We start from the raw sequence: 19448 nt of genomic DNA on the forward strand, positions 1-19448 counted from the left end.
TTACCCAGAAAATAGATCAGCTTGGGCATCAAGGCCATCCATGGGTCACAGAGGTTATAGAGGTCAGTGGGTTCATCAGGGGGCTGTGGAGATCAATCAAGAGGCAAGTAAAGGAGATACCCAGATTTCAAAGCTCAGAGGCCAATAGAACAGAGTTCCAGGAGGTCAACCAGAGGTTATAGAGAGCTCGGAAGTTAACAGATGTCAAGCAGAGGTCGGTGGTCATCTGGAGACCAGGACCGTGCCCCTGGAACTCTTCTGGGCACAGCTCAGGGATAGTGATCTGCAGAGTCAGGCTGCTGGGTAGGGGTGAGGGATTGTGTCATCTTCAGAGGGGTGTGGCTGGGTGTGGCTTCCCCTGGGGAGGTGTCGGGGCCTAAGGACAGTGAGGGCATGTGGTTAAAGGCACAGCATAGAGTGGGAGGAAGTTTCTGGATGGAGGAGGGAGGCGTGGGAGGGGCGGCGGGGGCAACCGAGAGGCAGTGATGGTGGGGGAAGCTGGGGACCTCCAGCTGCCCGCCCGGCCCCCTCCTCCCCTGGACTGGGCTGGGCTGGGACACGGGGTCCGCCCTTTGGTGCCGTCTCCGCCCCCTCCCTGGCTCTTCCGGGAGACTCACGGTGACTTATTCCCCCCTCCCCCACCGCCCCGCCCCCATCACGGCTGACAGATGATCGTAAGTAGAGGCCCCTCTGTCCGTCTGTCTGTCCGTCCGCTCTGTGTCTGGACTCGGCCCACCGCGTGGCTGCACCCCCCCCCCCAGCGCCCCCTCCTCACCTACTGGCCCCCCACCCACTGTCCCACCTTCCGCCTAGATGTGCCTGTGTCTGTCTGGGGCGGGGCATGGGGAGGGGCAGGGCAGGGAGGGAGGGAGGCCACGCCCCACCCCGCCCAAGTAGAAGTATGGAGGAGGGGCCTTCCGCCTTTCAAAACCCGGGTCCACCACCTTCACTCTGCTCACGTGATTTAGTTAGAATTCACCCTTACTGCCATGCTGAGACGCCACCAGGATATCTGGGTCTCTCCCTGAAGCTTAAAGGATGTTCAAAGTCAATGGAACTTGTCTGACCTCCCTTTTCCACTCTGAACTGTTAGTAACCGTACGAACTACACCCTCATCACCCCGGTTCCCAAAGCTGTCGGATCAGGCAGACCGCACCATCACCCCTGCCCACCCGACTCCCACCACACATGCGAACACACAGGAATCCCAGACAGGCACCCAGGTGGGGACAATGTTGTGACTCCTTGGTGTCAGGCAGACTTGGCATCAAATCTCAGCCCAGCCGTTTTCTCTGTGACCTTGGGAAGTCACTTCACCTCCCAAACTCCATTTCCTTGTCTGGGGGAAAAAAAAAGGTTAATTGTAGCAGCTCTCTGAGTGTTGTTTTCAGAACCAAGTAGGATGATGTGTTCAAGTGCTCAACTCAGTGACTGACTAAGGCAGTGCTCGCTAAGTTAGAGCTAATATTATTGGTGGTGGTGGTTGGCTGTAGACACACGAAAGGGCAGAGATCAGTTAGAACCACTCTGGAGTCCTATTTTTGGGCAAGACAAGGCTGTTATAAAATTCAAGTTTTGTCGAAAACTTGCTCCAGCTCATCTCACTTCTTGGGGCTGCAGTCTGACTGTAACCACGCAGTGGCAGCCTATCCAACTACAGACAATGCGTCTGTGGGTAGAGAGCTAAGGAAGTATACGTTTGCTGAGGATTTCCTGTATTCCAGACCTCACGGCTGTTGTTTCAGCTCGCCTTCATGACACACGTTTGAGTGAGATAAATATTATTATTTCCATTTTACAGATGAGGAAAGTTGAGGCTCAGAGAGGAAGAGTCACCTGGTCAAAACCACATAGTAAATATATGCCAGGATTCAAATTCAGGTCTGTCTGAACATGGAGCCCATTTACTTTCCTGTTGACTCAAAAACCAAGAGCCTCATGTATACAGTAAATATAAATGGATTATATTTTGGCAGTGACTTCTCTCTCTCTCTCTGGCTCTGTATTTCTATTTCTCCTTCTCTCTCTCTTTCCTGCCTCTCTGGCTCTCACACCTTTTAGTCAGTCATTAAGGCACACACATTATTCCCCCCAGCAACTCTGTCTCCAGCCCACTGTGCAGTGAAGAAGCCCTTTACTTCCTATCCCCATGAGTGTGTTTTCTCACCCTGGGTTCCCACCCCACACAGCTTGCTAGGTTGATCACCCTGTGACATTGTCTCTGCAGGGCACCCTCTTGAGAAAACATGGCAAGGGATTAGAAAAGGTAATGAGGGCCTCGCCTGTGCTGAGGCCCCAAACTCTGCTGTGTGGGTGTGTGTGTATGTGTGTGTCCATTTGCATGGGCAGGGAGGTCAGCTGGGGGTTTCATGGGTAGGAGGCGGGTGCCCTAACTGAGTCCCACAAAACCAGGAATCAGAAACAAAGTGGATCCCCAGGGACACGGCTTGGAGCACGTGTGTGTGTGTGCACACACAGCCCCTGTCCTCTCACAACAGTGCCCAAAGAGCTAATCCCAGTCCTGGGCTCAGCTGAAATTCTTTGGCCTCTAGAAAGGCCCAGACACTGGACTGCCCTGGACTGAGACATGTTTTGTTCATTCTAATGGGTGTTTGTTGTAAGGAGGTGGGAGCTATGGTGATACCTGGACAGTCACCCTTGCTGTACACTCATACAGGAGCTGTCGTGCCTCTGTGCACACAAGGTGTGTCTCCGCTTCATGAACAGAGGCTGTAGGGCTTCCAACTCACCCATCCAGCCCTTTGGAGGGCATATGTGTTCAGTATGTTCAGGCACTCTATGCATGTATGTGCATCCCTGTCATGATGGAGAGTGTGGGTTTATGTGTGTGATTGTGCACATGTGGGCAGGCGTTTAGTAGTACATGTGTGTATTTTAGCTCCTGAGTTCTTTTGCATGTGTGTGTGTCTTTGTATGTCGATCCAGGTGTGTGTGTACGTAAACTTTCTGCATACCCGTGGATATGCCTGGGTGTGTGTCTGTGTATTGTGTGAACTTGTGATACTTGTGTTGGTATGTTTCTTTTAGAGTCAGGCCTGCTGGGGTAAGGTCTTGGGAGTTGAGGAAGGAGAGACCCCAAGCTCTGTCTCTCTTTTCCCCCCCTCCCCAAGGCACCCCATCTTGGGGCAGGCTGACTGTGGGATTGGATACCTGTCCCCAGGTGATGGGCTGACTCTAGTCTCCTAGCAGTTCAGAGTCTGACCCCGAATCTCCACCAGGGGAGGGGAGGTGCCTAGCTGGGGAGGGGGTCCAGCATTGGACCCAGAACCTGGGAGGGGGCTTGTGGGCTGTGTGTTGAGGGGGGCAGGAAAGCCCCACTGAATATCTTCTCAGCAGCAACCCAAACTCTGACCCTCACCTGATTCTCTCCACAGGGCAGGGTGAAATTGCCAAGCCACTCAGATGTAAGACCGGCCTCTCACTGTCTGTCTGGCTCCCACCCTCACCCCTTCCCCCCCACCCCACCCACGCCTCTTTCCACTTCTGTGATCCGTGCCGTCTGGGGGTGTACTGTGACCCTGTCTGTCGGTCTCTTCTTCCTCTGTCTGTCTGGCTTGCTCGTGAGGGGTGGCAGGGGCGGGTGGCAAGTGGGGAGGAGGGTGTGGCAGGGGAAACCGAGGCCCAGGCTGGGCTCCCGAGTAACTGTGCCTTGTGACAGCCTCGGGGAATCACAGACAAGGACTAAGAAGAGTAGCTACAGCCAGGATGATAATGCTAATACACTAGTGGCAGGGTGACCGGATCCCACTGGCCAGCTTGGAAAAGCATCAGTGTGATTCCAAATATCCCAGCTGAAAATGGCCCTCCTCCCTGCTTAGCCTTGCCCAGGTCTCCCAGGCCACCCCAGGACCAGTAATTCAGGGCTCGTAACCTCAGTGGTCTCAGCCCCACCCCCCAGCATCCCCTAGGCTAGTGTAGGTGCCCCTAGCGGCCAGGGGAGGAAACCGAGGCTCAGAGAGGGCTTGAGACGTGTCTCAGTTCACTCAGCATCATGATGGGGGCTGAGGGGCAGGATATATAGCTTCCAGGCCAGGGCCCCGTCTCCCCTAGCACTGCCCATGACCTTGATACCGAGTAGTAATAACTGTGAACACTGAACAAAGACATGTTTAGTCTCAGCTAAGCCACAAATGGAATAGGATTTCCTCCATTGGAGATGGGAAAACTGAGGCTCAGAGAGGTTCAGTGACTTGCCCAGGACCACACAGCAGAGCTGGGATTTGAACCCAGGCCCACCTGGCCCATCGGAGCCATAACCAGGATGTCATCTTGCTGATGTCTGTTTTGGGGAGGAATGGGAGATGGGTCCAGAGGTGGGTGTTAAGGGGGAGGATTCTTTCTTTAAAAGTTCAGGTTAACAGTCCCCTACCCACCTCCTCAGATTACTGGGGAAGTTTTCCCACAGAGGGTGTGGGCCCATGGTGGGTGGTAGGTTTCACCAGAGTCCATCCCGTGGTTTTCTCAAGGCTCCGTGGCCCGGGGCTGGCAAGTCCCACTCATACTCATAAACATCAAGTTGGGCTTCCCCCGCCCACTGCCCTGTTTTCTTCTCTGTGCCATAAACCTGGGGCCATGGTGGAGGTAGGAGGATGGGTAGTGCCCCCCACAGGACTGAGATTCCTGGGGACAAGGTCACCATCTCCTCCTCAGCACTTTCTGGGGGCTCCAAACGTCTGTCCCCAGGGTGCAACCTGGGGACAAGGTTGTCCAGAGCCTTTGGACAAGAACCAAGATGGCGTCCAGGGCTAGGGTGTCAATGGGGGCTTGGGCACTGGGCAGGAGGGCCCCACCCTCACCGGGGTTATGTCGGTTATTACCCACAGGGAACCCAGATGATCTTCAATGCAGCCAAGGAGCTGGGTCAGCTATCTAAACTCAAGGTGAGGCCAGGGGTGGGGGGCTTCCTGGGGAAGAGGTCTGAGAATAGTGGCGTGCTTTGCAGGCTCAAAGGACAGAAACCCTATTCAGACTGGCTTAAGCACAATTTATTTGCTCAGTGTATTGTAAGGTTCAGCTTCAGATACAGCTTGATCAAGAGGAAAATAATTATTCAGCAAATGTTTATTGAGCACGTGTCAAGTGTCAGCCACATGCTAGGCACTGAGAGCACAATGACGAAAAGAAAGACCCACTTGTCCAACTCCTTGGAGTTTAGCGAAGATGAGACCCATAGATAGGCAGATCTCCAGGGAAGAGTTTGCACTGCCCACCTGGCCCCTCTCTCCATCCATTCAGGACCACATGGTACGAGAAGAAGCCAAGAGCTTGACTCCAAAGCAGTGTGCAGTTGTTGAGCTGGCCCTGGACACTATCAAGGTGAGAGGCCCCTCCCCTGCCCATCCCAGGGGGGGCAAGCAGAGGATGTGGCTAGTGTGGACATGAATCTAGGCTGCAACCCACCTTAATCCATTCCATTTATAAACACTCCCTGATCACCCTTCTTTGTCAGTTCCAGGCTGGCTGAGGGCAGACCCCTGTGGACATCCCCAGCTCTGTGGGGTCAGGACAGGGTACTGGAAAGGATGGGAGAGCCCAGGGAGGGCTTTCTGGAAGACAGCACATGGGAGGTGGAGTTTGAGGAATAGAAATTCACAAGGCAAAACAAATAGAGCATTCTTAGGCAGGGAACCAGCCCTTGCGATAACATGGAGACGTGAAAGGGAGCTGTGGTTTCCATGAAATAAAAAGTGTGAAGACTACTCTTGTAGAAGGAAATGTTTTGTTGAAATGGAGAATTACAGCGAAATATGGTTGGCAACATATTAAGGAGGGGTGGTTAAGGAAAACCCTTTGAAAACTTAATCAAAGAAAGACAGGGAGCCAGCCATGGCAAAATGGAAAATTAGGGGTGGGGACTGGGAGGACCTTCTCACCAGCAAACATAGAAAGTGAAAAGGCCATGAGGCGAGGGAAGACTTTGGGAAAGAAGGTTAGGAGATTGCAGGTTAGAGCTGCAAAGGGCCAGGGAGGGGGTGCAAGACATGGGTGTTATTCTGAGGGTGCTGGTAGCCCACCTGTGGGTTTGGGGCAGGGGTAAGGGTGGGAGTAGCAGGACCTGGGTTTTTTGTTTGCTTGTTTGAATATTTATTTTTATATATTTATTTATTTGGGTGTGTTGGGTCTTACTTGCGGCTCGCAGGGTCTTAGATCTTCAGGGCAGCATGGGGGATCTTTAGTTACAGCAGTGAACTCTTAGTTGCCCCACGTAGGATCTAGTTCCCTGACCAGGGATCAAAACCACACCCCTTGCATTGGGAGCGCAAGGTCTTGGCCACTGGACCACCAGGGAAGTCCTGGGCCCTGGGTGTTCTGAAGACCCGCCCTGTCACCCCACCCATCACAGTAGAGGGCAGCAGAGTGGGGGAGGGGCGTTGGGGCTGCCCAGCCCGAAGGGCAGGTCGAGGGTCCGAGCCTGACCTCTCTCTACCCTGCTCCCCACAGCAATACTTCCATGCAGGTGGCGTGGGCCTCAAGAAAACTTTCCTGGAGAAGAGCCCAGACCTGCAGTCCCTGCGCTATGCCCTGTCCCTCTACACGCAGGCCACCGACCTGCTCATCAAGACATTCGTGCAGACGCAGTCGGCCCAGGGTAAGGAGCCGCTGGTTAGCGCGAAGAAAATCCCACCTCCCATAGGGGCAGCCCAGCCCCAAGCCCCGGCGAGGCGGTCGCCTTGGACTCACCTCTGTGACGTCACGAGTCCGGGAAGAATTGACAGCTCCGGGGCGCACGTGAGCTCCATGATGTCACCGGGCCAATGAATGATCTACAGCTTGTACGAGCGGGACCTCTGACGTCAAAGGGCCAGGAGGGAATACATCTCCTGGGAAAACCCATGACGTCAGGGGTCAGGATGTAATTGAAATCGGTAGAGCGGGACCTCTGTCCGCAGGGACCAGGAGTGATTGACAGCTGTTAGGGGCGGGACCTCGACTCCTTGGTTCCAGAGAGTGGTTGATAGCTTTAGGGGAGGGACTTTGTGACGGCGGAGACAGTGATTGACATCCATGGCAGGGGCGGGAACTCTGATGTCACGTGACAAATGAATGATTGGCAGTTCCGGGGGAGGGACCTCTGGAAGAATGGTTGAAAGTACCCTGGGAGAGACCTCTGTACTGTTGGGGGCTAAGGAGTGACAGCACCAGAGACGGGAGGGACGCCGACCTGGAGGGGGCGGACGGAGAGGGAGTTCTTATTTCTCAAATTCTCTCTTTCTCTTTCTTCTCTTGCCTCTGTCTCCTGTCCATCTCTGAGTTCGCACACAGCAGCTGGGGCTGGGGGGCAGGACTCTAGGGTCCTAGTTCCCCTCCCTGGGGACCCTCCTTTTCAAAATTGGCCCTAAGAGTGCAGACACGGGCGAGAAGGTTGGCCGCTAACCCAGGCTTAGTACCGGCAGTGGAAGAGGAGGCTGGGGTGAGGGGAGCTAAACCCTGCGGCCACCAGCTGCCCCCTTCCCCCCGAGTCAGCCCAGGGCTTAGAGCCCTCCCTGGGCGTCGGGCCTCTGCGCTAAGCTTCGTGCCCAGCCCACGCTGCTGCTTTTAGTGTTCCTGGTGTCCCCCCGGAGCGGGAGGCTGTCTGTCTGTCCGTCTGCAGCTGACGTTTCTCTCTCTCTTGTTTCTCCTCCCTCTCACTCGCCGCCCCCTCTCCGCGCCTACCCTGCTCCCCGCCACGCACACTCGCCCTCCATCCTCGCCTCTCTCTCGCTCGCTCGTCTTTCCCCTCCCTCCTCCCTCCTCTCCTTTCTCCACCTCCCCACTCCCGTGATTAGTCCATGGTGGAAAAGGGACTAGGTTTACCCTTAGTGAAGACATTTATCCTGAGAAGGGTACGTGCTTCCGCCGCCCGCCCGCCCGCGCCCGGTGCCCGGTGCCTGCACCCCTCCTGGCCCGGCTAGTAAAAGGCCCGTCCTTCCACCTCCCAGGCCTGCGGGGCCCCGCCCAGGCCCGACTGCCTTCAGGGGTGCCTAGGCGGACCAGGGGGAAGGACGGCTTGCTGGTTCCACGTGGGGAAGGAGTAGCGATTCGAGTCGGAATCTGTTTCTCCCTAGGTGCTGCTCTTAACCCAGATCCCGGGTCCCCCAGACAGGTGCTTGCCCATCTCAGATTCCAGCTGTGCCACTCCGTGGGTGGGCGCCTCCCGCAACCGGCTGCCTCCTTGAGCCTCAATTTTCTCATCTGTAAAATGAGATCAGTCAAGGACCCTAATTCATAAGATTATTTTTAGCACTAGATGAATTAAATTTAGAGCAGTTCTTGACATGTACTAGCTGGCAGCAATTGTTAATTGTATTATTATTATTATTTTTATTGATGTCACTTTCATGAGCAAAGAAAATGAGCATTTTTCAGGCTCTAACTCTGAGCTAGCCTTTGTGCCAAGTATTTCTTGGTATTCTAGAAGACATTCCTTTAGGTTGCCCCTCAGGGTGATCCGTTATTCCATAGATGAGGAAGCTGTCTCAAAGGAGATTAAGCCCCTTGCCCAAGGAACCTTCCCCTCAAGGGGGCCTGGGATTGGGGGAGTGGGGGTGGGGTTGGGACAAGCACAGAGAGGCCTGGAAAAGACACTTCCCCTTGGAGCCAGCAAACCATGGGATGGGGGCGCCCAGCACTGCCCCCCTCCCCCTTCTTACTAGCTTTGGCCGTGATCTGACCCCTCACCCCACCCACCACTGTCCGACTCTCCCCTGGCACCCCTCAGTCTGGCCCGGATTGAGCTTGCTATGAAGCATCAGCCTGGGGTGGGGGTTGGGGGGGTGAGGCTGAGCATGTGACTGGTTGGGGGAAGTGGGGTGGGAGCCTGAGATGACAAGGAAGGCAGCCTGGGGTGGGTGGCAAAGATGAGGGGGTGCACACCCCAATACTGGGGCAATGGGGGACTTCTGCCCCCTGAGCCTTGGTCACTAACCGCACAGAGCCAGGTATCCTGATCAACCTTGGACTGACCCATTCTCCTACCCCACCCCACCCCAACTTTCCCCCTGTTCCTCCCCCCATGCATGGGGTGCTCCAGGCGTTGTAAGCTTCCTGAGGGGCAGGGGAGGGGCCTGGTGGAGGTGCTGGCGGTCACAGGTCCCCAGGCCCCACAGGATGCCCTTCCCAAGAGTCACGGAAGGTTGGGGACAGAAGCTTCTAAACTGCTCCTTCAATGATCCCCATCAGAATCAATCAATCAGGATGCTTGTCGTGGCTGAAATTGAAAAGTACCTTACCTTGTTTCAGGCAGACTAGAGAATTTGTGAGCCTGTAACTGAAAGCCTATGGATTGATTTGCCATCAGTAATAGCTGGATCTAGAGTCTCCAACAATGCCATTGGTCATTGGTCTCTGTTGAGACCTCTGTGGGATGAGCTCTCCCCTCACTGGGCCTTGGAGCAGCTTAACCAGAGAGAAACTCTTTCCTAAGAGTTACAGCAAAAGTCCTGGACCAGTTCCTATTGGCCCAGATTGGTTCACATGACCATCCCTGAGCCAATCACTGCAGCCATGGCCGGAGAATGCTCTGATTGGGCAGCTGTGGTTCATTTAGCCATACCCGAAGTATGAGATGAAGCCACATGGTTGATGGGGACTGGACCAGGATGGAGGCTGTGGAGATGGGCCAGAGTCTGGATGTATTTTGAAGGCAGACCTGGCAGTATTTTCCACCATATCAGTACTTAGCAAGGAAGTGAAAACAAAAAAGGGGTTGAGGACTGAGGTACAGGGTGCCCCAACAGTTTGAAGATCAACAGAGGAGTAGGAAATGGAAAAAGAGGGTGAGAAGGAGAGACTAACTGTAAGATGAGAACTTGGAGAGTGTAGCCTTGTTGTAGCCAAGAGGAGAAACTGAGGCACAGAAAGCCAAAGTGTCGGATGCTGCCAAGATGGTGTGAAAGATGAAGACTGAGTCTGATGACAGGAATGAAGAAGAGGACATAGGCTCAGAGAAGTTAAGAGATGTGCCTGAGATCACAAAACAAAGGAGTGAAAGGCTGAGGATTCCCGGCCTCCTTATGAGCACCCACCTTCCCAGCCTGCCCTCAGTGCCAACCTGTCATGGCTGATGACCTGATGCCGCCAGCATATGGTGGGTGGGAGGTAGTCCACGTCCTTTCTGGTGGGTGGGAAAGAATGAAGCTCATGCCAAGCATCCTCCCCTGCCCTGCTCAGGCTCGGGTGTGGAGGACCCTGTGGGTGAAGTCTCCGTCCACGTAGAGCTCTTCACTCATCCAGGAACTGGGGAACACAAGGTCACAGTGAAAGGTGAGTAGCCTGAGGTGGGAGGGAGAGTGCCTCAGCCAAGATGCACTAGATTCTAAGACTGAAACCAAACTCAAATAGGCTTAAGGAAGAAAAAAAAAATTTTTTTTTTCATTAAAAAAATGTCTTCATAAAACTGAAATGTTCAGAAGTATCCACCTTCAGGCACAGCTGGATCAAGAGGTACAAAGAGTGTTACAGGACTCATTCCACTTTCTCTCCCAGCTCTGCTTTCCTGTTGTGGGCTTTAATTTTCTAGTTAGAACACAGATTGGTCTGTTTTATCCAAGACCTAAAATAACAATGGCTTAAACAAGATATTATTAGATGGAATGAGTCTTCCTGTGGGGTAACTCGAAGAACATTCAGCGCAGAACTGACGTGGGGGCTGTGTTGGGGATCCAGGCTCCAAACATCTTTTGCTGTATTTTTATCTCTAATGTGTTTTCTTCCTCTATAGGGTCCCAAAGAACTCAGCCCCCATCAGCTTCCCAGTCTGCAGCTAGGGGAAAGAGAAAATGTAGGGCATTCTCCCTGCGTTTGGGGCATTCCCCCTGCCTTTGGGGCATTCCCCTGCTGAAAGTTATTTGCGTCACTTCCTCTTACATCTCATTGGCTGGAAGTTAGTCACGTGGTCATATTTAGCTACAGAAGCATGCTGGGAAATGTAATCTTTCAGCCAGGTTTCGAAAACCACAGCTATGTAGTGGGGAACCCTAAGCAGTCTTACCTTTTAATTCCCCCAACAGTGGTGGCTGCCAATGATCTCAAGTGGCAGACTTCTGGCATTTTCCGGCCATTCATCGAGGTCAACATCATTGGGCCCCAGCTCAGTGACAAGAAACGCAAGTTTGCGACCAAATCCAAGAACAACAGCTGGGCCCCCAAGTACAATGAGAGCTTTCAGTTGTAAGTCTGGGATGTTTTGGGGAGCATGGCTAGGGGACATGATCCTATATGGACCTCAGGGCCCAGTAGGCGGGAGGGATGTCTGGTGGACCAGTGGTTTCTGGGGACAGGAAGAGGAGGGATCACATCGTAAGTGGGAATGCTGGGAAGGGAGGCACCTTAGTGCAGGAGTGATACCAGGATGGAGGTGACCACCTTGGGGGACACAGGTCAGGGTCGGGGACAGTGAGTATGATATAATAGCATAATGAAGGCTCATGAAGGGGAGAAGATGTCTGGCCAGAAGGAACATGTTGACCTGGGACATTTTGGGGGCTAAAAATTCTGGTCTGAGAGGCGTGGGTGGTCATGATGAGGCAATAAACTGGGGGCTGAGGGACTGAGGGGCATAGGGGTGGACCTCCTGGAGTCAGCAGTGAGCTTTGTTGGTGCTGTTGGGATAGGTCATCTGGAGAAGTCTGCTCTGGGGAACAAGATTGGAATGTGGCTTGGTCCAGGGCATGGGGATATGTGTCATGTGGGTAGGGCTGAGATCACATCTAGATGGGGCTTTGCAACAAGCAAGAGTAATCTTGGTCAGGGGCGTCAGGGACCTAGAGGAGTGGATGATTTATAAGGAACATAAATAAGTCTGATCAAGGTATACCTGGGGTGAGGGTGAGGGTTGGCAGATCTTTGGATCATGTGTGAGCCCCACTGGGGCAGGGTAACATTGGGGAGGTGTTCTTGGGGGACAGAGTGCAGCAGGGAAAGAGGGTATCAGAGCTGAAGGGAGGGGGCCCTGGAGCCTGGCCAATCCTATCAGAGAAGAGCTCCTGGTCAGAGGACTTTGGAGAGGTCGGTCACCTAAAGCAATACCTGGGAACAAGAGCACCGCCTAGTAGGGGCAGATACCTCCTGGGGGTGGGCCCAAGTAGTCGAAGGCTAGGAATGCAGCCTGGGAAGGAGATGCAAGAGATCAGTGCGGGTGTAGCCGGAGAGAAGAGAGTTCTTGACTAGCCAGCATCAGGGCAGGACCCAGCAGCAGGAACTTTGTAACTTGGAGGAGGGGGAAGAGTGCTAGAGTGGGTAGTCACTCATGGTGAGACATCAGGGCAGGGTTATACGGAGAGGGCATCTTGGGGGTAAGAAGAGTCCGCTAGGGAGCATGGGGGAGGGGCCACGTCAAGGGGAGAACTTGGGTTCAGATGGGAGCCTGGTAAAGGGTCTTCTGGGTGCCACATCTGGGTCAAGGTGGTGCAGGCAGCAGTTCGGCTGGCTGTGGGTGTGGGCGCTGGTATCACGGGGTGGGAGCATGGGGCTCTTGGGGTGAGGATGTGGCTTGGCTGGGGGCTGGGAGTAGTTTCATGGGGGTGTCCTTGAGTGAGGAGTGAGAGAAGGAAAGGTAGAGAGAATGGGCAAGGATTATGCTAGGGAGAGGAGTTGTCAGCTGATGTGGCCGTGGCCCAGCATGGGGTTGTGAGTCAAGACACCCGGGGCAGGGGCAGAGCCAGGCTTATTCTCTTGGAAGGCTATGAAAATCAGTTAAGTTCAGTCACTCAGTCGTGTCGGACTCTGCGACCCCATGGACTGCAGCACGCCAGGTTTCCCTGTCCATCACCAACTCCCGGACCTTACTCAAACTCATGTCCATCGAGTTGATGATGCCATCCAACCATCTCATCTTCTGTTGTCCCGTTCTCCTGCCTTCAATCTTTACCAGCATCAGGGTCTTTTCCAATGAGTCAGTTCTTCGCACCAGGTTATGAAAATAGGATCACTCAATGTGGGCGTGGCCCAGCCTCGGAATGCCCGGGTGTGGGCGTGACCCGGTGAGGGAGGAGGAGTCACCGGTGGGGTTGGTTGGCCAGAGGGGCGAGGCCTGTCCTCACGCTCCGCCCTCCCGCAGCACGCTGAGCGCTGACACAGGCCCTGAGTGCTACGAGCTGCAGGTGTGCGTCAAGGACTACTGCTTCGCGCGCGAGGACCGCACGGTGGGGCTGGCCGTGCTGCAGCTGCGCGAGCTGGTCCAGCGCGGGAGCGCCGCCTGCTGGTTGCCCCTTGGCCGCCGCATCCACATGGACGACACGGGCCTCACGGTGCTGCGCATCCTGTCGCAACGCAGCAATGACGAGGTGGCCAAAGAATTCGTCAAGCTCAAGTCGGACACGCGCTCCGCCGAGGAAGGCGGTGCCGCGCCTGCCCCCTAGTGCGGTGCACGCAGGCAGGCACCATTGCGCCTGCGCAGAGCGCGCAGGGCGGGGCGGTGCCTGCGCGCTTGGACCTCCCTGAGGGCGAGTCTCCGGGCTCTGAATGGAAGGCATCCTGCCTCTGCGCCTTTGATTTAGTTTCCCATTCTGGGGAAAGGTGAATGGCAGTGCCCTGCCCCCTCAGGAGGCCTTGCGCCAGGGCAAGAGAAAGGAAGAAGCCACATCCCCCCTACTTGAGGCCACTCCCCCAGCGTCTAGGGGCTTTTCGAGCTGGAATGGGAGGAAAACCAGCCCCTAGAGAGGAGGCCAGGTCCCAGAGCTGTGTTACCTGGACGCCCTGCCTCCTGCCCCCTGGAAAAGCCATAAGATGGGTCCCAACCTTTGGGGCCCGAGACCAATTTGCCAAGTATGGAACTCTCAGCTCCCTTGAGGGGAGAGCCTTGGGCAAGGGGCAGGGTTTCCTGGCGCGCCCCCTGGGGTGGTGTGGGGACTGGAGGGGCTAGGGTGGTGGTTAGAGAGCCCCCCCCCCCCCACCAAGGTGGACCAGAGTCCCTTTTGATGTTTGTGCAAAAAATAAACAAGGAAGCGGGGGGAGGATGGGATTTCAAAAGCACATGCGCTCTTGGGCGCCCAAACCCGGCCAAGGGGTCTGCTCTGGGACATCCACGCTACCCCAGCTTCCCTACGGGGTTTTGCCTCCCCCGTTCCCCACCACATATCCAGTCCTTATATCATAGAGTTCAACCTACTCATTTGACAGATGGCAAAACCGAGGCCCAGAGAGCTGCTCAAGACAATGCCGAGGGTTCCAGTACCACATCCCCTCCCCATTCCCTTTGGCCTGTGTGCCCCTTTGAAGGGTGAGCTGACATCGGATAACGCGATACAGCTCCCCATTGCTGCTAACCCCCCTCAGGGGACTGCCCCCAATCCTTAAAGAGGTGGGGGTTCAGGGCAAAGTCCCCCAGTGCCCCCTTCCACCTCTGGCTGCCAAGCAGAACCCCTGCCTTCACTGCTTTCCATTGGGACACCAGGGTTATATACCTGAGAACTCTTGATTTCCCACCAAAATAGAGTGAAGATTTGGGATTCCCTGGACCCAGTTCCCTGCCCCAACTACTTCCTCCCCTAGAATGCTCCAGTCAGGAAAGAATGGAAAGAGACCAGAAACTTGAGAGGGGTGTGTGTATGTGTAAGTGAATATACAAATTTGCTGGGGAGCTTACTCCCCCAAAATTTCATTCATTCATTTAAACACACAGGCCACAGGATATCCCAGGTGGAGCCTCTACCTGCCTGAAACTCTTCCTCCACAAGGGATTTTGGGGCAGTTTGGCCACATTTCTCCATTTTAGCTCACACAGGCATTTGGGGAGACATTTTGGGAAACTTTGGCATGGCTTGTCTTTGCTCAGGATCTGCTTTTTCACGTTGAACCAGTATGTGTATGCTGTGGGTTTTTTCCCACCAGATTGATAAATACAGGATTGTGCTGTACTAGGGAAAAATTTAAACAGAGGGATGAGAAGAGAGTTAACTAGGCTCCTGGAGTGATGGGGGCTACCTCAGATGGGGAAGGGCTTTCTGCGGAGGTGAAAAGTGTAAAGGAACCACCCATTGGAGAGAAAAGAGCTCCAGGCAGAGGGAACTTTGGAAGTGGGCTGACTTGAAGCATAGCCAGGTCAGGTGGCTGGAGCTGAGTCAACCAATGGGGTGGTGGGAGATGCTGATGAGGTTGAGGAGGTCTGCCAAGGTCTCAGGCCAGGTGGGATCTGGTATAAAGTCCTGAGGAGTTTTGATTTTACCCTAGAGGCTTGGGAGGCCCAGGAGATTTTAAATCTGGGGAGAGTCTGGATTTCAGGTTTTGACTCTCCCTCTGGCTACCTCATGAAGAATAGACTGATGTGGTGGTGGGGGAGGACAAAATGCTTTCAGGACACTGAAATTAATTCTTGGAAAGATTTTGGAGGATATATTAAAAACTATGCCTTAGATGAGCCCCAGGGCCCCTTGGTACAGATGTCCCGATTGTGCACTGCCCAGGGGTTGAGCATCTCTAAGGAGGCCATGTGCAAACTGAGGGTTGTATATTTATGGTAATGGTTTCCCCATCTGTGAACAAGAGTTTGGATGAAGCTGCTGTTATTTCTAATTTACCTGAAAGTATTTGTGTGTCCCCTAAATTCCCTGGTGGCTCAGACTGTAAAGAATCCACTTGCAATGTGGGAGACCCGGGTTCTATACCTGGGTTGGGAAAATCCCCTGGAGAAGGGAATGGCTACACAGTCTAGTATTCTTGCCTGGGAAATCCCATGGACAGAGGAGCCTCGTGGGCTATAGTCCATGGGGTCACAAAGAGTCGGACATGACTGAGCGTTTTGAGTGTGTGTAAATTCAGGCAGTTTCAGGTGACTGACGGTTCAGAATTAGAGATTACGATGAAAGTTCTCATTCAGGATGGTGGGGCGGGAGGGCCCCCCCGCCCCAGGGACAAGGGACAGGCTGGAGGTGTCTTGCGGGGAACTTGAAGTCTCCGTCATGAGGCCCAAGAGGGAAATTTGAACTTCAGACCATCCAAGAGGTGGAGGTGGACTAGATGGCTGACTTGGAGATGCGGAGAGGAGCAACATCCAAAGGGGAGTTCATCTGTGATTTGGAGTAGGCTCTGAAAGACTTCCTGAATGACTGGCAGGAAAGGGCAGTGGGAGCTGAGCTTCTGCCAGAGAAAGCCAAGGTGTTTCCCAAAAGCTTTATTGGGAGGTGCTCTGGTCTAGGGTGTGTGAGTGAGTGAGTGAGTGTGTGTGTGTGTGTGTGTGTGTGTGTGTGTGTGTAGGCTTCCCCAGCACCAGGTCAGGCACATGGAGGGAGCCTCAGGGAGTATTTGTCAAATGACATTTTCTGACTCCCAGGCTAAAACTGTTGGGGAAATTTTCTCTCTCTTCTTACCCCCAGAGAACTGGTAGTCATTCCTTAAAACTCATCACAAATATTCCCTTCTGTGGAAAACCTCTGATCCCCCTCAGGACTTCCCCAGCCACTGTCCCTCTGTCCGCCCCTTCCCCAGCCTCTGTCTCTGATGCCATGGAGCTGAGGGTATCTGTGAAAGGCTCTCTTTCCCTGCAAGATGGGGCTCTGGAGCCCCTCAAGAGCCCCAGTTTCAGTGAGCAAAGGCTGGGCCCGGGGGGGGAGGGGATGTCTAATTGGATTATGTCTCAGGCAGGGAGTTCTGTGTGTCCCCACACATTCACGTGGGTCTGTCCATACCAACCTTCCCCTCCCACACAGATCTAGGCACCCAGGAGGTATTCCCAGCAGACTGGCTGAGCCACAGGGCAAAGAGTAAAGAGAGGACAGAGGGGACTGGCAGTGTTTGAAATCACAACGACAAGGCTCAGAGAGGAGCAGAGGGCCACCCAGCATTGGACGATATCTTTGGGCTTCCACCATTTCACCTGGGGTGCCCGGGGTTCTGAGCGCAGGTGGGGTCCTGGCATTGCATTTGGAACTTGTTCCATGCGGGGAACTTGCTCCAGATTTTCATGGATCAGGAAAAGGATAAAATAGGCTCGTAGTGGGATCAGGGTGGGGTGGGGGGTGACATTGAGGGACATAGCCAATCCCCCCTCAAAAGGGAGGAGACAGTAAGGACCCAAAGAAGAGAAGGGAGGGAAGGAGAGAAAAGAGGGGCGGGCAGACAGACAGAGGAAGAAGTCAAGAGGATCAGATCCTGCCTGAATGGGAACAGCCGGAACTTTGAAATGAAGAGAGAGCAATTCAGAGATGGGGCTGCAGAGACAGGAGAGAAAGGGCAAAAACAGAACTAGAAGGAAGAGGGACCTCCTTGCTCTCTCCAGTCTGTCCTCAAAAGATTTACCTAAAATAAGGAGGTGCCCAGTGGCATCCCCCAATCCTGGTTCTCCGGCACTACATCCTGAAACCTCACCATGCCCCCATCAGAGATGCAAAAAAAAAAAAAAAAAAAAAGACTTAGCCAACTAGAAATCCTTGGGACCTCTCCGGCTGGGACCTCAGAGACCTTTCTGTCCTTCACCCCCAGCAATGTCCATCTTACAGGTGGGAACACTAAGACACGGGGGCAGAGGGGAGACAGCCCAGAGTTGCCCCAACTCTGCTGCTCAGGCAGAGAGGGAGGGGAACTCACTGCGGAGCTGCTCTACATCATGACCCCTGCTGTCTCCTGAACATCCTTTCCTAATAATTGTCAAGGACCAAAGTCATTTTCGCTGACACGTGTTGCTTTTCTCTTTGCCTTTTTTTTTTTTTAAAGAGACGAATCAAGTCGACAGTGTCAAGTAAGACCCCCTCCATCTGCCCCCCACCCCCCGCCCAGCCATAGTGACTCTTGTGCGAGACATAGGTCACTGGCGGACGGTCCCTAGGCATCCCTGGTTACACAGTCAGGGAAACTCAGACCCCACTTCCGGCCCCGGCCCCTTGAGACCCTGAAACCTGGCCACGCAGTCCAGGGAGGTTCTTCCTCCACACACCTTCTCTTAGCATGTGATTGCAAATGTGAACTCAAAACGCTGTTTGTCTGTTTTAATTCCATCCTGTTAGTCCGGCATCTGCACAGATGTCCCCATTTCTCTGTAAATATTGGAACAAATGTTTAAAACCAACGAGAAGTGGTCATGAATGCATGGTGTTGAGATGTTTTGCACTATTCTGACTTTTTGGTCTCTGTAAAAATATTTTATTAACAGCAGACATTAAAAGAAGAAAAAGCACACAGCCTCGATGTGTGGTGACCTCCTTGTCTTCCTAAATTGGCCAAAAACCACAAAGCACCTACTGTGAGCAGCCACTCTTCAATATACTTCCCGCCCACGAATGCAAATCATTACAACTACCATGGTCTCATTTTACAGAGAAGAAAGCAGGTCGAGGGAAGGGAGATACTTCGGAAGGGATGGAGCCAGGCTCTGAACCCAACTGTCGCTCTTTGCTCAAACAAGACACAAATGCCAGAGACACATTTAAATTCCACCCACTCACCCTTGTTTGGAAGTTTTTTTGTTTTGTTTTCTGATGTAGCACGTGAGAATCTCATGTTATCAACTTGGATGGGCAAAGAATGAAGCTTCATTTTTCTATATATCTGAGTTTGACTTCTCTGTTGATCCCCCATCCCACCAGGGAGCAAAAATGGAATCTTACTCAACTCAGGGTTTCCTTCGTAAAGTCCGGAGATTCCTCTTGAGGTTTCTTCTATAGGTTTCCTCCTAAGACCTGGAGTTGTCTCTACATTTGAGTGGCCAGGGCAGGGGCTGTGGGATCCACCCCTGGAAGCAAGTTTGATAAGTGCATTTGGCTGCAAGTAACAGTCAGAAAGGCTAAAAGTAAGGGACTTCCCTGGTGGTCCAGCAGCTTCGACTCTGTGCTTCCACTGCAGGAGGCATGAGTTTGATCCCTGATTGGGGAACGAGCATCCTGCATGCTGCATGCCAAAAAAAAAGGGTAAAATATAAAAGAAAAAGTGGCTAAACCACAAGGGTAACCCATAGCTCAGTAACTCTGTCCTCAAGAGAGGCTTGCATGTGGCCAAGATTGGAAGCCGCATCAATGACATGGTATCTTCACACAGTGGAGGAATATTATACAGCTATGAAATGGATAAGGCACATGTGTCTGCCTGACCTCTGTGCAGGCAGTCTGCAGGTCCTGAGCACCCTGCAAGTTCTTTTTTTAAAAATGAATGCTTTTAAAAAATTATCTGTTTGGGTAAAAGACTCCTTACTTCTATTTCTACAGACTCCACCTGGCTTTCAATTATTTTGATACATTGTCTTTTGTGGTTCTTCACTTATAACAGTTTCTTCAGCAACATCCTTTGCTGCTACTGTTAATACTTGTTGTCCATCTGGCCCGGCCACAATGATGGGCTGACCTAGTCCACTTGTTTGAGTGGAGTGCAAATTTCCAAGCTGAATTCCATCTGTAACTATTGTGATGACCTGAGGGATTTTTGGTCTTTGTTACATCATGCTGGTTCCTTAGTTGTGGCATGCGGAATCTTTAGTTGTGGCACTCAAACTCTTGTGCCATGCAGGATGTAGTTCCCTGACTAG

The 19448-nt window shown here is 53.2% G+C and overlaps 1 protein-coding gene across 1 annotated transcript in view; it reads left to right on the forward strand.

Annotated features, from left to right (window-relative positions):
• UNC13A (unc-13 homolog A) overlaps positions 1 to 15597 on the forward strand; it is a 61382-nt gene extending 45785 nt beyond the window's left edge. Inside the window, exons 36-45 of the mRNA XM_055591153.1 lie at positions 669 to 674; positions 2229 to 2267; positions 3397 to 3426; positions 4846 to 4902; positions 5258 to 5338; positions 6464 to 6611; positions 7789 to 7845; positions 10172 to 10264; positions 11011 to 11170; positions 13059 to 15597. Of these exons, the coding sequence (XP_055447128.1) occupies positions 669 to 674; positions 2229 to 2267; positions 3397 to 3426; positions 4846 to 4902; positions 5258 to 5338; positions 6464 to 6611; positions 7789 to 7845; positions 10172 to 10264; positions 11011 to 11170; positions 13059 to 13359 (972 nt within the window). The 3' untranslated portion in view covers positions 13360 to 15597. The remainder of the gene's footprint in view (positions 1 to 668; positions 675 to 2228; positions 2268 to 3396; positions 3427 to 4845; positions 4903 to 5257; positions 5339 to 6463; positions 6612 to 7788; positions 7846 to 10171; positions 10265 to 11010; positions 11171 to 13058) is intronic.
• Positions 15598 to 19448: the final 3851 nt, after the last annotated feature.

This window comes from Bubalus kerabau, chromosome 1 (genome assembly GCF_029407905.1).
Source record: "Bubalus kerabau isolate K-KA32 ecotype Philippines breed swamp buffalo chromosome 1, PCC_UOA_SB_1v2, whole genome shotgun sequence".
Taxonomy (NCBI): domain Eukaryota; kingdom Metazoa; phylum Chordata; class Mammalia; order Artiodactyla; family Bovidae; genus Bubalus; species Bubalus kerabau.